The 14,216-nt window shown below is 43.9% G+C and overlaps 1 protein-coding gene across 1 annotated transcript; it reads right to left on the reverse strand.

Annotated features, from left to right (window-relative positions):
- Positions 1-391: 391 nt before the first annotated feature.
- Positions 392-10,078, reverse strand: dselb (dermatan sulfate epimerase like b). The gene is made up of 2 exons (XM_084398284.1): positions 9,377-10,078; positions 392-5,084 (listed from the first exon to the last, which is right to left on the reverse strand). The coding sequence occupies exon 2, from the start codon at positions 4,925-4,927 to the stop codon at positions 1,286-1,288; it is 3,642 nt and encodes a 1,213-aa protein (XP_084254410.1). The 5' UTR covers positions 4,928-5,084; positions 9,377-10,078; the 3' UTR covers positions 392-1,285.
- Positions 10,079-14,216: the final 4,138 nt, after the last annotated feature.

Raw genomic sequence — 14,216 nt, forward strand, 5'->3', positions numbered from 1 at the left:
TTGGGACTTTCATGATGTGACTCTGGGAGCAAAGCATTATTTGTACTGTATGTCGATGGTGATGATGATCCATATGTTGATCTTTTCCTGTTGTATGATACTTCACAAGTCACACACAACAGGAAACACAGTGTTAAATATAAAGGATAATGTGAATATCTCAGTCTTTACTGTCACTTTTGAAAGTTTTAGATTTGTAAGAATTTTTAATGAAGCGTTTTCTGCTAATACAGCAAAAACAGTAATATTGTAAAATATTTTTACAATATATATATATTTCTTTTTTTACAATATATTCACATAGAAAACTATGGAAGCTTGTTTCCACCACAAAATAAAACATTTAAAAAGATTATTGCGACTTTGTATCTCACCATTGCGAGATATAAAGTCAGAATTGCATAATATAAAGATATAAACATGCAATTCTGACTTTTTATTTCTCGCGATTGCGAGTTTATACACAATAGCGACTTTATATGACGCAATTCTGACTTTATAACTCGCAATTACAACTTTATATCACGCAATTCTGACTTTATAACTCGCAATTAAGACTTTATTTCACGCAATTCTGAGATAAAAAGTCAGAGTTGTGAGATAAAAAGTCTCAATTACCTTTTTTATTCTGTGTCGGAAACAAGCTTCCATAGAAAGCAGATTAGGGTGAACTCACACGAGGCGATCTGAACCGTGCCCGAACGCGTTGTCTGGTTCGTTTGACTAGTGTGATCGATTCGTACTGTTCCAGTTGGGCTCGGGCGCGGTACGCATGTACAGTAGTGTGATCGCTAACCTCAGCTACTACTGTTGTGAGCGCTACTGTCATCAGAACGACAGCAAACATCTTCTACTACATTCTACCTGGACAGTACACTTTTCAATTAATTTAATTTGAGTATATTTAGGTCTCTATATATCTATATAGGCGGACCATCGCGCCAGGGCTCGGGACAAGACGACCGTGCCTAGTGTGAGTACACCCTTAGCTTGCAATAATATTTCACAATACAACTCTTTTTACTGTATAAATGCAGTCTTGGTGAGCAGAAGAGACTTCTTTTAAAAACATCTTACCGATCTAAAACTTTTGAACAGTATCCTGAAGGCATTGTAGTAAAAAATGACATGTTAGATTAGACATGGTGCAGACTGACATTCAATTCTTGTGCCTATTTCGTTCATTTTCACTTTTACTTGGTTTGCAACCCAAATTTGTGCAAAAATACAACATAAATATCAAACAGACACAAGAGATTTAGGACAACAGCTGGCCAGCAGCTAATTAGTCAGTGAACCTTTGATACCCGAGCTGCCTCATCAGGAACCCACAGGTGTGCTCTATGAGTCTGATGTCTCTCCTTGGCAGGTTTCGCCTCCATATGTTGATGTTGGCTGGTGATATGTCCCCTTCATACATCAAGTTATACAAGTTTGTGGAGGTGGTGAACATGAGCTGATTCAGGGCCGAGGGAGATACGGGGACTCCGAGGAAGGAGTGTATCTTCTCGGCTGTGTCCTGAGGATAGTCTACAACATCCTCAAACCTGACCTGGAGAAAGGACTCTTCGGATAATGTGGACGTGACTCTGAGGACGGCGGCCGTGTGGGCGAGCCACAGGTGGGCCAGCAACAGCACAGGATCGGTCTCTGAACGGGATATGAGGAGCCACAGCGCTCTGAACTCAGCTGCGAATGCGGTCGGACACCCGTCACTAACCGTATCTTCTTTGAAAAGGAGGGCTAGATGCTGAGGAATGTTCTTGAGCGAGTAAAGGCTAGGTTTGCTATTATACAGCATCAGATAAACCCACGCACGAGGGTCCCGGATGACGTAGATGGCCCTCAGAGATGGGCCGAGGACTTCTTGGAGAAAGGGCAGCTTTAGAGCCCAGCTGCCGCTGCACAGGTTGAGGACGACACGGGCATTAGGGTAGTCCACCGTGTGTCTCCTCAACTCCCTCACGTACTCCACATCCCTGTCCACTCGCACACGACCTTTCATCTCAGCCCTGGACTCTCGTCTTCTCAGCCTTTTCCTCTTGTCCTGGGAGAGACTGACTCTTTGGGCCGGTTTCATGTGGCTGGTGTCATGGAGTGGGATATTTTGCAGGAATAAGTGGGTGTTGTGGACCAGTGAATGTAGCCAGCCCTGAATCATTTTAAAACGCCCATACTGTGCTTCTGAGCGTGTCCATTCACAAGCATCTACTAAAGAGTCAAACTCAAACTCTGTTTCAGGTATATCCAAGTGTTCTGTGGGAATGCGTAGGTAGACGAAGTCTGTGTTGTTGTAGAAAAGGTGCTTGAGGATGTCGGACCCGGAGCCAGGCAGCGATGTTATCACTACAGTGGGGAGAGGGAGTTGATGCTGGTCATAAAGGGTCATTTGTTTGCTGAGCTCCGGGTCTGTGGCGTATCCGTGCCACTTTACTCCACACAGGAGCTGATCGCAGCTGTTGGAGACGAACAGGAGCTCGCTTATCCACAGGATTAAGACAGAAAGCAAAGCGTAACGCATCAGTCTGCTAAAGCAAGCGTAAAACTTGCGCTGTAGGGTCAGGAAAACAATCGCCACACACAACAGTACCCCGGCTGCAACATTCACCGTAACTCCAAAGTCGAACAGATGATTGTGTAACTTGGTCTGTTTGGGGACAAGCTGTGTCCCCAAGCCAAACCGGACTATCTGATGTCTGTCTTGCACCTTAGCGTAACCCCCAAACCCCAGATAGCTTGAACGTGCCCCTATGTCTTTGTGATTGGTTACTATTGAAACTATTTTCTCAGTATTGTTGATGGTGAGAGAAAGTTTGAGCCCATTCTTACTGCTTTCAATGAACCTACAGTCGGAAACTTTCACGTAAGGCCCGTGCATCACGTACGCCATTCTACTGACTGAATCAGTGAAAGGAAAGGAGACATTGATGAACTGTGTCCACCTCTTTTTAAACTCTGCCTCCTGCTCAGCCTCCTGTATCTGAGTATCAGGACTGTGTCCCTGACTGTCAAACCAGAACATCTTGTAATGAGCATCCCAGACGTCCATCAGCGCCCCATTGTACCTGTCTGAGAAACTATGGGGCACGTACTTAAAGTCGATATCCAGGTTGTGAAAGAACGCACTGGCCATGTTCACTGGTGAGTCGTGTCTTTTCTCAACATGGTCGACCACCAGGAGAGTCTGTGAGTTGAGGAGCACCAGGGCTCGGTACACACTCTTCAGTCTCATGGCTGAGGAGTAAGCAGCGGCCGCTTCGCCGCTCACGAACATGGTGTCTCCGTGGGCAGAAGCGGCGACCAGCTCTCCTGCCGAGTCTCCGACCCCGTCGTCGGTCCAGCGCAGCCACTTCGCACATTCGCCAAGCTGACCTTCCCAAGGGATGTTACACTGGCTGGTCGGGGAAGGGCTGAACACTAACACGTTGTTTAGGAAGCTGTATTTGGGGCCGTATAGAGCCTCGGAAACAAATACTTGTCCATTAGGGGCGAAAGTGAATGAGTTTTGATCGGGGTGCTCATGACCAGGGTTGAAGCTGTTCCACCCGTTCACCCAAGAGTAAGGCTTAGCATGGACAATGTCAAACACGGCCCGGCCACCCAGCTTTCCAGATTTAAATGAGACAAAGGTGTTGCCCTGAGCCACAGATAAACCCGCGCCGTACGTCACCACGCCCCAGTTGGAGAATATGTGCATCTTGGCCTTACTGTGGCCGTAAGGGGGCTGTGGCGTGAGGTCGGCATTATACCAGATGAACTCTGTGTGAAGCGTCGTCCAGCGCTGGGCCAAGGACTGACTCATGGGACCGTCTCTAGGCCTGTGCTTCCTAATCTGCTGTGCCAGCCAATTCCCCGACCCGTTTCTGATCACAAAAGTATCTAAAAAGACTAACTGGCTCTCTGGCCCGTAGAACCAGTTATAGTTGGAGTCCCCGATACCGACCGTTCTCTGGAACCCGGGAAGCAGCGTGGCGTAATAAAACCAGAAGTGAGTGCGCAGCCAGTTGTTCTGAGTGTTGTCTATGTTGAAGTGGCGCTGCGCTAGGAAAACATACTGCGTAACGGACTTAGCTGTGTAGCTCCCGTACGCAACGCCCTCGTCCAGAGAGCCGTCTACAACATGATTTAACAGAAACATCGTCTTCTCCATGTAATTTACAGACACCTGTTTCCAAACCGTCGACTCAGTGACATCATGTGCGCCCACGACTATTGCTCCGGTCAGAATGGCCAGAATATTAGTGGTTTGGTGGTTCTGGAGGAACTGTTTCCCCCAGCCCCGGTACTTCGAGGCCTCGTACAGCTCTCGGGTCTCAGAACTAATCTTCTTTAAGTACAGGTCTCGGCGCTGCTGGTCCAGGAGCGAGTAGATGAAGTCAAAAGCAGTAGCAAATCCAGTGAGCGAATGAGCCACTGGAACTTCATCACTGGGTGCACTGGTTACTCTCCAGTCCGGATACTCCATCATTCGGTCCATGAACTTCATCAGGAAGAGCAGGGCAGAGGAGTCCTCGGGATACAGCAAACAGTACAGGGCCAGCGCTGGGAGGTTGTTCCCATAAATCTCATTCCATTTGCTGGTGAACTCCTCATGCTTTGTGGGCGGCATGTAGAGCGGGCCGGTCGAGAGCATCGTCATCACAGCGGTCCGGATGACTTTAAAAATCTGGCTATGAGTCGTAGTTGACCTTTGTCTCAACAGTGGTATATCGTCTTGGTTAAAGTACAAGTTAGGATGAAGATTGGAGGCTTGGAGTTTCCGTAGCTCCGCTGGGCCTTTCTCACTGAGCTGGAACTCTCCAAACTCACTAAAAATATCTTTTCCTGAGGCATTAAAGACTCTGGAGAATGCAGGTCCCACTGCTAGAAATAGGGACGCTACAAATGTAGGCCACGCTACGGACCTCAGAACCACCGTCCACAACATGTTTCTGCTCGTCCTTTGTTTTGCTGGCTATAGCGCGTCTGGTTTGATCTGGGAAGCCTCTCCCCACTTTACCTTCTCGTTCAGAGGGAGTTTCTTCATGGCATACATTCAGCTGTTATTGACTGCGTTTGCTTTGGCCTCCACAGCCTCTGATGCGCTGTTGGAAAACAGAAACAAAAGTGAAATTCTTGCAATTCAACAATATTAAACATCAGTGATGGTAAAGGGGTTATGGCAGGGGAGGGTGATATGACCAAAATCCTATATTGTATATTTTCTTTTACTTTAACAATATGATTTTCTTTTTATTTGCTGGAATAATTATACCATGTTAGGGACCGTTCGGTATTTATGGAAGGGGCCACCGGAGGAAAATAGGGGAGGGTCATGTCTTTTTATTCTTTGTTGAGGGGAGGGTCATCCAACTTTTTTTAGTCTAGGGGGAGGGTCACCCAACTTTTATATTCATGAAAACAGCAACATTTCAAAGTGGCTTGTTTGGTGCTATTTATTTCCATTTAGCTCCATGTTGATCTCGCGTTATCAGCCCACCTTCGATATCAGATGGGTCTGACCTAGGGCTGCACGTTTTCAAGTTTTTCATTAACCGTTAACCGAGGCCCTTAGCGGTTAATACTCGGTTAACCATAGTGTGCGCGCCGCGGGTGAGACATATCCCCACGACCCCACCACTATTTTCTAAGGTCGATATTGTATTGTCCCCAGTCCCCACCACTTTTGAAACATCTCGCGGCAGGAATACCAATACAAATAAACAAAACATCTCCAGTTAACTAGCAGAGCATTCATTTCGTTCGTTCGTTTTTTTTTTTTTTTTTGGCGATCTAGCGCTGAAATGTTTTGTTTTTTAAATCAAGTGATCAAAGTGCTCGTTGCCGCTGCGATCGAGAAGGGTCTTGTAAAACGTGCGGAGGTATTATTAATTCGTGGCCACGAAACAATTCACCTGAATATTCACCCGTTCACATCACACACACACACCAAAAAAAGGAATAAAAAGCTGTACGAGAATAGTCGGCCTTCACTGAAGAGCTATCTTCACAGGTAAGAAAAACAGTTTAATAATTATTAATTCGTGGCCACGAAATAATTCACCTGAATATTCACCAATTCACAAAAAATAGGTCTTTAGCATTCACTAATTAATAGTATCAAACTGTTTTTGGCCACGTTGTAATTCGTTAAATCAAAATGAGGGAGGGAATTTGTTCAACGTGTCCACGATTTATTAAAACGAGGGAACAAATAAGTCATCGTAACAACTAATTATTTAGATCAGTGGACAGGGCGCATAAGAACAAACAGTGAGAGAGCCCCGGCCGCGCGCGCGCACTCTCACCGCCTTCAAACAACACGAGCGCTGTATTGCTCTCTCTCCCTCGCGCATATCAACACAATAGTAAAAGGTCGGAAGACCGATTGTGTTTTATAGATTAGTAGTTTGTTCAGATAAAGTGTTTGATTAGCAAGTACATGTTTAGGAAATGCATAATACAAATTGTATGGGTTAATGTAACGGTAAACGGACTCTGCGGGTAAAACTGTTGTGATGAAATTGCGCATGCTCGAGGTAAAACTGCTGGGGTAAAGCTGTGGCTCTGCGGCTCTGCAGACAGATATTATTGTGCTGCCATCAGTGGCGCGGATACTATGTTTGTTTCTGGCTCGCGCACGCTCGCGCACAGCCTTCACTCTCGCACAGCCTTCACTCTCGGACGCGCGCTTTCTTTGCCCGCTTCATATTAGAAAACTGGTCTAGCGGTCTCTGGTGGTGCAAAAATGTATTACAACTAAATTCAGTGCACGCCATTGACGCCACTTAACCGAGCAAAATGTTTCACTCGGTTACGCAATTTTTAACGGTTAATCGGTTAATCGGTTAACCATGGACACCCCTAGTCTGACCCAACAAAAATCCAGTTCGGCGCTGTTTGACAGTGTGCGCTTCAGTTCGCGCTTAGAAAAAGTGCATCATGTCAGAACAGAATGCCAAAGAAATGTTTACCCGGCAAAGCTTTAAAGCACGAGCAAATAATGAACTTCATTGAACTGTGTTAAGTGCACAGTGTCCTGTGAGTAACTCTACCGCTGCATTAACATGTGATGTGAACGTACGTCGAGTTTAACAGACTGAGGCGCCAGAACTGCTGATAGAATGTGCGCTGTAGGGCGATACTGCATATTTTAGTTTCCATTCTTATTTTGTTTCCACGATGTGTAAGATGTAGGGCTACCACCAGCCGCGGCGCTACCATTGGGCCCGGGTGGGCATTTAGGTCCGGGCCCACCCATTTTCTATAGCCTATGGTTTTGTACGTTTCTTCTTTCGGATCTATTTGCGATGATCGATCCAAATTCTAAACAGTTTACATGCTTCGTCCTTGTTACATTATTCATTAAGATAATAATTAATAAATGCATGCATAATTATCAGTGAACTTGATAAATGTTGCAGATATGTTTTACATGCATGCACAAACAAATGCATTTCAACTTGTGTGTGCAAAATTCAGAATAAAATGAATGTGCAGCAATTTGTACAAATACAGAGTCTAGGCCTACTGTGTTGTTACCATTAAATAAGCTCATTTAGTTTCATTTTTGTTAAAATATAATAATGTTATTTTTTCATCTATGTTGATTATGAAAAGTGAACCGCACACACGAGTATACGCAATATCGAGAGACATGGAGCGGGTCAGACATGATTTTGACCACTTAATTAAGTTTTGTTTTGCAGAAAACGCTTTTTTAAGTGAATTTCGTTTTGTATAAATTGAATCTTAATTTTATTTTATTTTTTTATCAACCAATTGCCAAATACCAAATATAGCAGACAACACAATTATAGAGGCGCCCGCGTGATCACTTGCACTGCTCGTAAACAGGAGCGCATCTCATCCTAACTAATAGATACCAATTTCGACATCACAGAAAAAACTACACTAGACAAACTAATGTAGGTAAAAAGTCAATTATTGAAGTAAATAGTCAGTAATGAAACAACAGAAGCAAATCAATATGATGAATAAACTCAATATAACAAAGATACATAATAAATGAACAGTGCTGTGAGTATTTCCGGTCGCTCTAACAGTGGCTTTCAGGGAAGAACTTCCACAGTGATTGAGAAAAGCTGCATTATTTTCTCTGTACGAATACAGTGAATTACTTCTGCTCCTGGAGATGGAAACTCTATATCAGAGGGATCAGTATTAAGAAAGAGCTGAGGGTTATTATAATGAAGCACTGATCAGTGTGGGATTGTGTGTGTTCTGCACAGACTGTTGATGAACCATGAAGAAGGCTTTGCAAATAACCTGTCATTGAATGATAACTGATCCTGGACGGACAGCAAACCGCTGCTTCCACTCTACTGTTTCCTTCTGATCCGCTGATGTAATATTTATGGCTTTTGAGTCAGAATGCGCTGACTTTCAGTGTTACTGGTGTTTGTTTCGGGTGTATAATGCCTCAGCAGACTGTAGTATTTGTACTTTAGAGATGATCAAGGTCAGTTTATTTATGGCTGTATTTGAGCAGTAGCAATTATTCACCATCGTTGGGTTAAAGATGAACAGAGACATTAGTTCTCCCGTTACAGCTCTCTCTTTCTCACCAAATTAACCATTTTGAGTTCCTAAAGTCACAAAGGTGCTGGTGTTTAAACATGGGAGGTTTGCTGAGTGCCAGCCTGATGATTGGCTACATAAAAGTATAAAGAAAACATCATTATAATTGTGTGTTTGAGACATGGCTTTCAATAAGGAGACGTTTGTTTTTGTAATCAGGCTCTCAAAAATTATATACAAATTTGGATTTAGTTTTATCAGCCAATATATCGGTTTTCAAATATAAAGAATCATTGGTTATCATCGGTGCATCTCTAATGTGTCTGTGTGTGTTTAAACATCTAAACCAATAGATCTTGATCACAATCAGCACTAAAATGGCCCTCTATTTTTCTTTCTTTAAGTGCATCATGGGTAACTGAAGTGCACTCAGTGTGAACACACTAATCACACGATTTATACTATAAAGCAGAATAGTGCTTAAGTCTGCAAACTGGGAGCACTTTAGTTTAACTAATTGTTTACTTAATGCTATTGCTTTAGAATATAGTCAAATTCTAGATCTGCTCAAACTGCTTATTTCCGTTGAGGATATTAGTAGCAGACAAGAAATGCACAGGGGTTTTGTTGTTATAGTATTAATGTCTTCTTGATTTCCTCATGTCTATATATGATGAAGGGTTTCAACACCTCCACGTCATGATCCTTCATTTCTCATGCAGAGACTGCAGCCAATCAGAACTCCGGCTGTTTACACTGAAGTGCAGATCGACACAGAGAGAAAATGGTCATGTATTACTAAATAAACGTTAAAGATTCCTGTCATTACCCCTTTAACACCATTCTGTGAACTTACATGTGGTAAAGAGCTCAGGAAATGTCCGATCTGAGATCAGCAGAGAGTGAGATGAAGAAGAGTGATGTGTAATAATGAGGTGCGACTCGGTAATCCGTTCATTTGTCAGAAAAATCCGACCTAGTTGTCAGTAATCCATTAAAGCGAGCTGTCAGGTGGTGTGTGTGAGCGCGTGCACGAGCATCTGCCCATCATCTTCATCATCATCATCATCACCATCGATCCTCCATCAATCACTGACCTCTGATCATCAGAACACACACACACGCACACACACACACGACAGGACCATGATGCATCACTCAGGATCGGATCTGTGTTCCTGAGGAGTGAAAACATGTCGGGCGCTGTTATCCGCCCGCGGGCGCGCGCATTCGCCGTGCACTGCAGACAGATGTAGAGAAACAGCGCAAGTTAATGGAAAGTTCGAGTAGAATTGGAGAAAAGGCACAATCCACGGCATCTTCGATCACGGATATTCCAGCGTCCGCCTCATAATCCTCAGAGATCAGAGTTCTGGTGTGTGTGTGTGTGTCTGTTAGCGCGGGATCTCATCGAGCCTGATGTTCTTCTGCCATTAGAGTCTGCGGCTCCGTCTGACGTTACCATAGCGACCGCTGACAGTAGAGGGCGCTCACACACACACTCTCTCTCTCTCTCTCTCTCACACACACACACACACACACACACACACACACTCACTCTCTCTGTCTCTCTCTCTCACACACACACACACTCTCTGTCTCTCTCACACACACACACACACACACACACACACACACACACACACACACACACACACACACACACACACACACACACTCTCTCTCAAACACACACACACGTACACACTCTACTCTCTCACAAACACACACTCTCTCTCTCACACACACACACACACACACACACACACACACACACACGCACACTCTCTCTCTCTCACACACGACACTGACATAATATAAACTTCATCCACAATTGTCCCTTAATAATATATTTATGAGACAATATTACCCTAGCCCATAATAATACCTAAATACAAACAAGAAACAACAATCAATAAACGTCTGAATATAAAAAATGAATATAACATCTGCTGCTCATTTTCACAGGTTAAACTCTTAAAGTCATCATGAAATCAAGATGGTGTTTATTGTAAATGAGTTATGGGTGCACATCATCATTATTGTGTTAATAATGTTGAATCAGAATAAGTTCCTCTTGCAGAATCTCTTCTCTGATGATGTGGGCGGGGAAACCTGTCACTCACATGAGATCAGCCAATAGCAAACCACAACCATCCAACCAGCCAATCAACTCCCCACTGACACAATCAAGCCCCGCCCACATTTTATCTTGTTCCAGAAGCGATTCACTCGATATACGCCACAATAGAGGAGAGAAGACCAGCACAACTTCCCTCTCATCACCAGTTTAAAGAGCTGTCATGTTTTACTGCTGCTTCCTCTGGTTGTGTGTGTGTGTGTGTGTGTGTGTGTGTGTGTGTGTGTGTGACAGCATGTGCTGATATTAAGCCAACATCATGTCAGATATCCTGTACATACACACACCATCTGACTGACATCATGTGTCGTTGTGTGTGTGTTGATGAGTCGGCTGTGTGTAATAATGGCCAAACATATTGAACATCAACACAACAGACATCATGCATGATTATTAAAGACATCATCAGGGCTCTTATGATCTGATCTCCAGATCCGGGTTCTCCGGGTTCTCCTGTTTCTCCGGCTCAGGAATCCTCATCTCAGAGTCGTTCTCATCACGTCTCCTGCATCAGCTCTCCGGAAGCGAAGCGGTTTAATCAGACTCCCACAGCTAATGTCCTAATGCTCAGATTTCACGCTTTCAAAGCTCAGGATCTGAACCCAGAACTGCGTCACCATTTCACATCAGATGTGTTCGTTCATCAGGTTTCAGGGCTTTTCTTGATTGTTCCATGGATTGCTCCGCTGAACAGGCGTACGTTCCCGAAACCATCACTCTAACGAACAGCATCGCAGAGTTGTGTGTGTGTGTGTGTGGAGGACAGATCTCGAGCATCGCAGAGTTGTGTGTGTGTGTGTGTGGAGGACAGATCTCGAGCATCGCAGAGTTGTGTGTGTGTGTGTGTGGAGGACAGATCTCGAGCATCGCAGAGTTGTGTGTGTGTGTGTGTGTGTGTGGAGGACAGATCTCGAGCATCGCAGAGTTGTGTGTGTGTGTGTGTGTGTGTGTGTGTGTGTGTGGAGGACAGATCTCGAGCATCGCAGAGTTGTGTGTGTGTGTGGAGGACAGATCTCGAGCATCGCAGAGTTGTGTGTGTGTGTGGAGGACAGATCTCGAGCATCGCAGAGTTGTGTGTGTGTGTGTGGAGGACAGATCTGTCATTCAGTGCAATCTTCATTATTGTCGTCTTGTTTAGAATACACACAAATGTCATTTTCATCTTTTAGTTTTTCAAGAGATTTGAAGTGTTGTTTCTGAAGAGTGTGAACGAGCTCTAGTGTGTAAGAACGAGTCTATGATTGAATCTGGAAATAACACAAAATAACTGAGAAAAATGAGAAATATTCTTCAGACGTGTTTGTAATCTATAGCAGAACATCTGGCATTAGTTAGATCTCAGACAGCTTCATTAACAGCAGTTACTCCAACACCTGCTGACATCATTAACCAGCGGTTGAACGAGCACTCTGCGGCAGTACGGCTTCAGGAACAGTGGAGACTAACCTGACGATTCTTCAGCGATGATGAACCGGCGAGTTACGGCGTTATACAGGAAACACACCTCAGGCCAAGAAGAGACTGTTCAATACTATTATTCCTTTTAATTATACTAATGTGTCTAAGCTATAAAGCCAGTCTAAACCAGCCTGTGCTTTAAACCAGTCTGTGCTTTAAACCAAGTCTAAACCAGCCTGTGCTTTAAACCAGTCTGTGCTTTAAACCAAGTCTAATCCAGCCTGTGCTTTAAACCAGTCTAAACCAGCCTGTGCTTTAAACAGTCTCTTCTTGGCTAAACCTGTGCTTTAAACCAGTCTAAACCAGCCTGTGCTTTAAACCAGTCTAAACCAGTCTGTGCTTTAAACCAGTCTAAACCAGTCTGTGCTTTAAACCAGTCTAAACAAGCCTGTGCTTTAAACCAGTCTATGCTTTAAACAAAGTCTAAACCAGTCTGTGCTTTAAACAGTCTCTTCTTGGCTAAACCTGTGCTTTAAACAAGTCTAAACCAGCCTGTGCTTTAAACCAGTCTAAACTAGCCTGTGCTTTAAACCAGTCTATGCTTTAAACAAAGTCTAAACCAGTCTGTGCTTTAAACAGTCTCTTCTTGGCTAAACCTGTGCTTTAAACAAGTCTAAACCAGCCTGTGCTTTAAACCAGTCTAAACCAGCCTGTGCTTTAAACCAGTCTAAACCAGTCTGTGCTTTAAACCAGTCTAAACCAGTCTGTGCTTTAAACCAGTCTAAACCAGTCTGTGCTTTAAACCAGTCTAAACAAGCCTGTGCTTTAAACCAGTCTATGCTTTAAACAAAGTCTAAACCAGTCTGTGCTTTAAACAGTCTCTTCTTGGCTAAACCTGTGCTTTAAACAAGTCTAAACCAGCCTGTGCTTTAAACCAGTCTAAACTAGCCTGTGCTTTAAACCAGTCTAAACCAGCCTGTGCTTTAAACCAGTCTAAACCAGCCTGTGCTTTAAACCAGTCTAAACCAGCCTGTGCTTTAAACCAAGTCTAAACCAGCCTGTGCTTTAAACCAGTCTGTGCATTAAACCAAGTCTAAACCAGCCTGTGCTTTAAACCAGTCTGTGCTTTAAACCAAGTCTAAACCAGCCTGTGCTTTAAACCAGTCTGTGCATTAAACCAAGTCTAAACCAGCCTGTGCTTTAAACCAGTCTAAACCAGCCTGTGCTTTAAACCAGCCTGTGCTTTAAACCAGTCTAAACCAGCCTGTGCTTTAAACCAAGTCTAAACCAGCCTGTGCTTTAAAACAGTCTGTGCTTTAAACCAAGTCTAAACCAGCCTGTGCTTTAAACCAGTCTAAACAAGCCTGTGCTTTAAACCAGTCTATGCTTTAAACAAAGTCTAAACCAGCCTGTGCTTTAAACAGTCTCTTCTTGGCTAAACCTGTGCTTTAAACAAGTCTAAACCAGCCTGTGCTTTAAACCAGTCTGTGCTTTAAACCAAGTCTAAACCAGCCTGTGCTTTAAACCAGTCTATGCTTTAAACAAAGTCTAAACCAGCCGGTGCTTTAAACAGTCTCTTCTTGGCTAAACCTGTGCTTTAAACAAGTCTAAACCAGCCTGTGCTTTAAACCAGTCTGTGCTTTAAACCAAGTCTAAACCAGTCTGTGCTTTAAACCAAGTCTAAACCAGCCTGTGCTTTAAACCAAGTCTAAACCAGCCTGTGCTTTAAACCAGTCTGTGCATTAAACCAAGTCTAAACCAGCCTGTGCTTTAAACCAGTCTGTGCTTTAAACCAAGTCTAAACCAGCCTGTGCTTTAAACCAAGTCTAATCCAGCCTGTGCTTTAAACCAGTCTAAACCAGCCTGTGCTTTAAACCAGTCTAAACCAGCCTGTGCTTTAAACCAGTCTAAACCAGCCTGTGCTTTAAACCAAGTCTAATCCAGCCTGTGCTTTAAACCAGTCTAAACCAGCCTGTGCTTTAAACCAGTCTAAACCAGCCTGTGCTTTAAACCAGTCTGTGCATTAAACCAAGTCTAAACCAGCCTGTGCTTTAAACCAGTCTGTGCTTTAAACCAAGTCTAAACCAGCCTGTGCTTTAAACCAAGTCTAATCCAGCCTGTGCTTTAAACCAGTCTAAACCAGCCTGTGCTTTAAACC

This window comes from Rutilus rutilus, assembly GCF_951802725.1.
Source record: "Rutilus rutilus genome assembly, chromosome: 24".
In the NCBI taxonomy this organism is placed as follows: Eukaryota; Metazoa; Chordata; class Actinopteri; order Cypriniformes; family Leuciscidae; genus Rutilus; species Rutilus rutilus.

What these genes read in the sequence shown, in the direction of transcription:
- dselb (XM_084398284.1), bottom strand. Translation starts at nt 4,927, where the DNA reads ATGTTGTGGACGGTGGTTCTGAGGTCCGTAGCGTGGCCTACATTTGTA.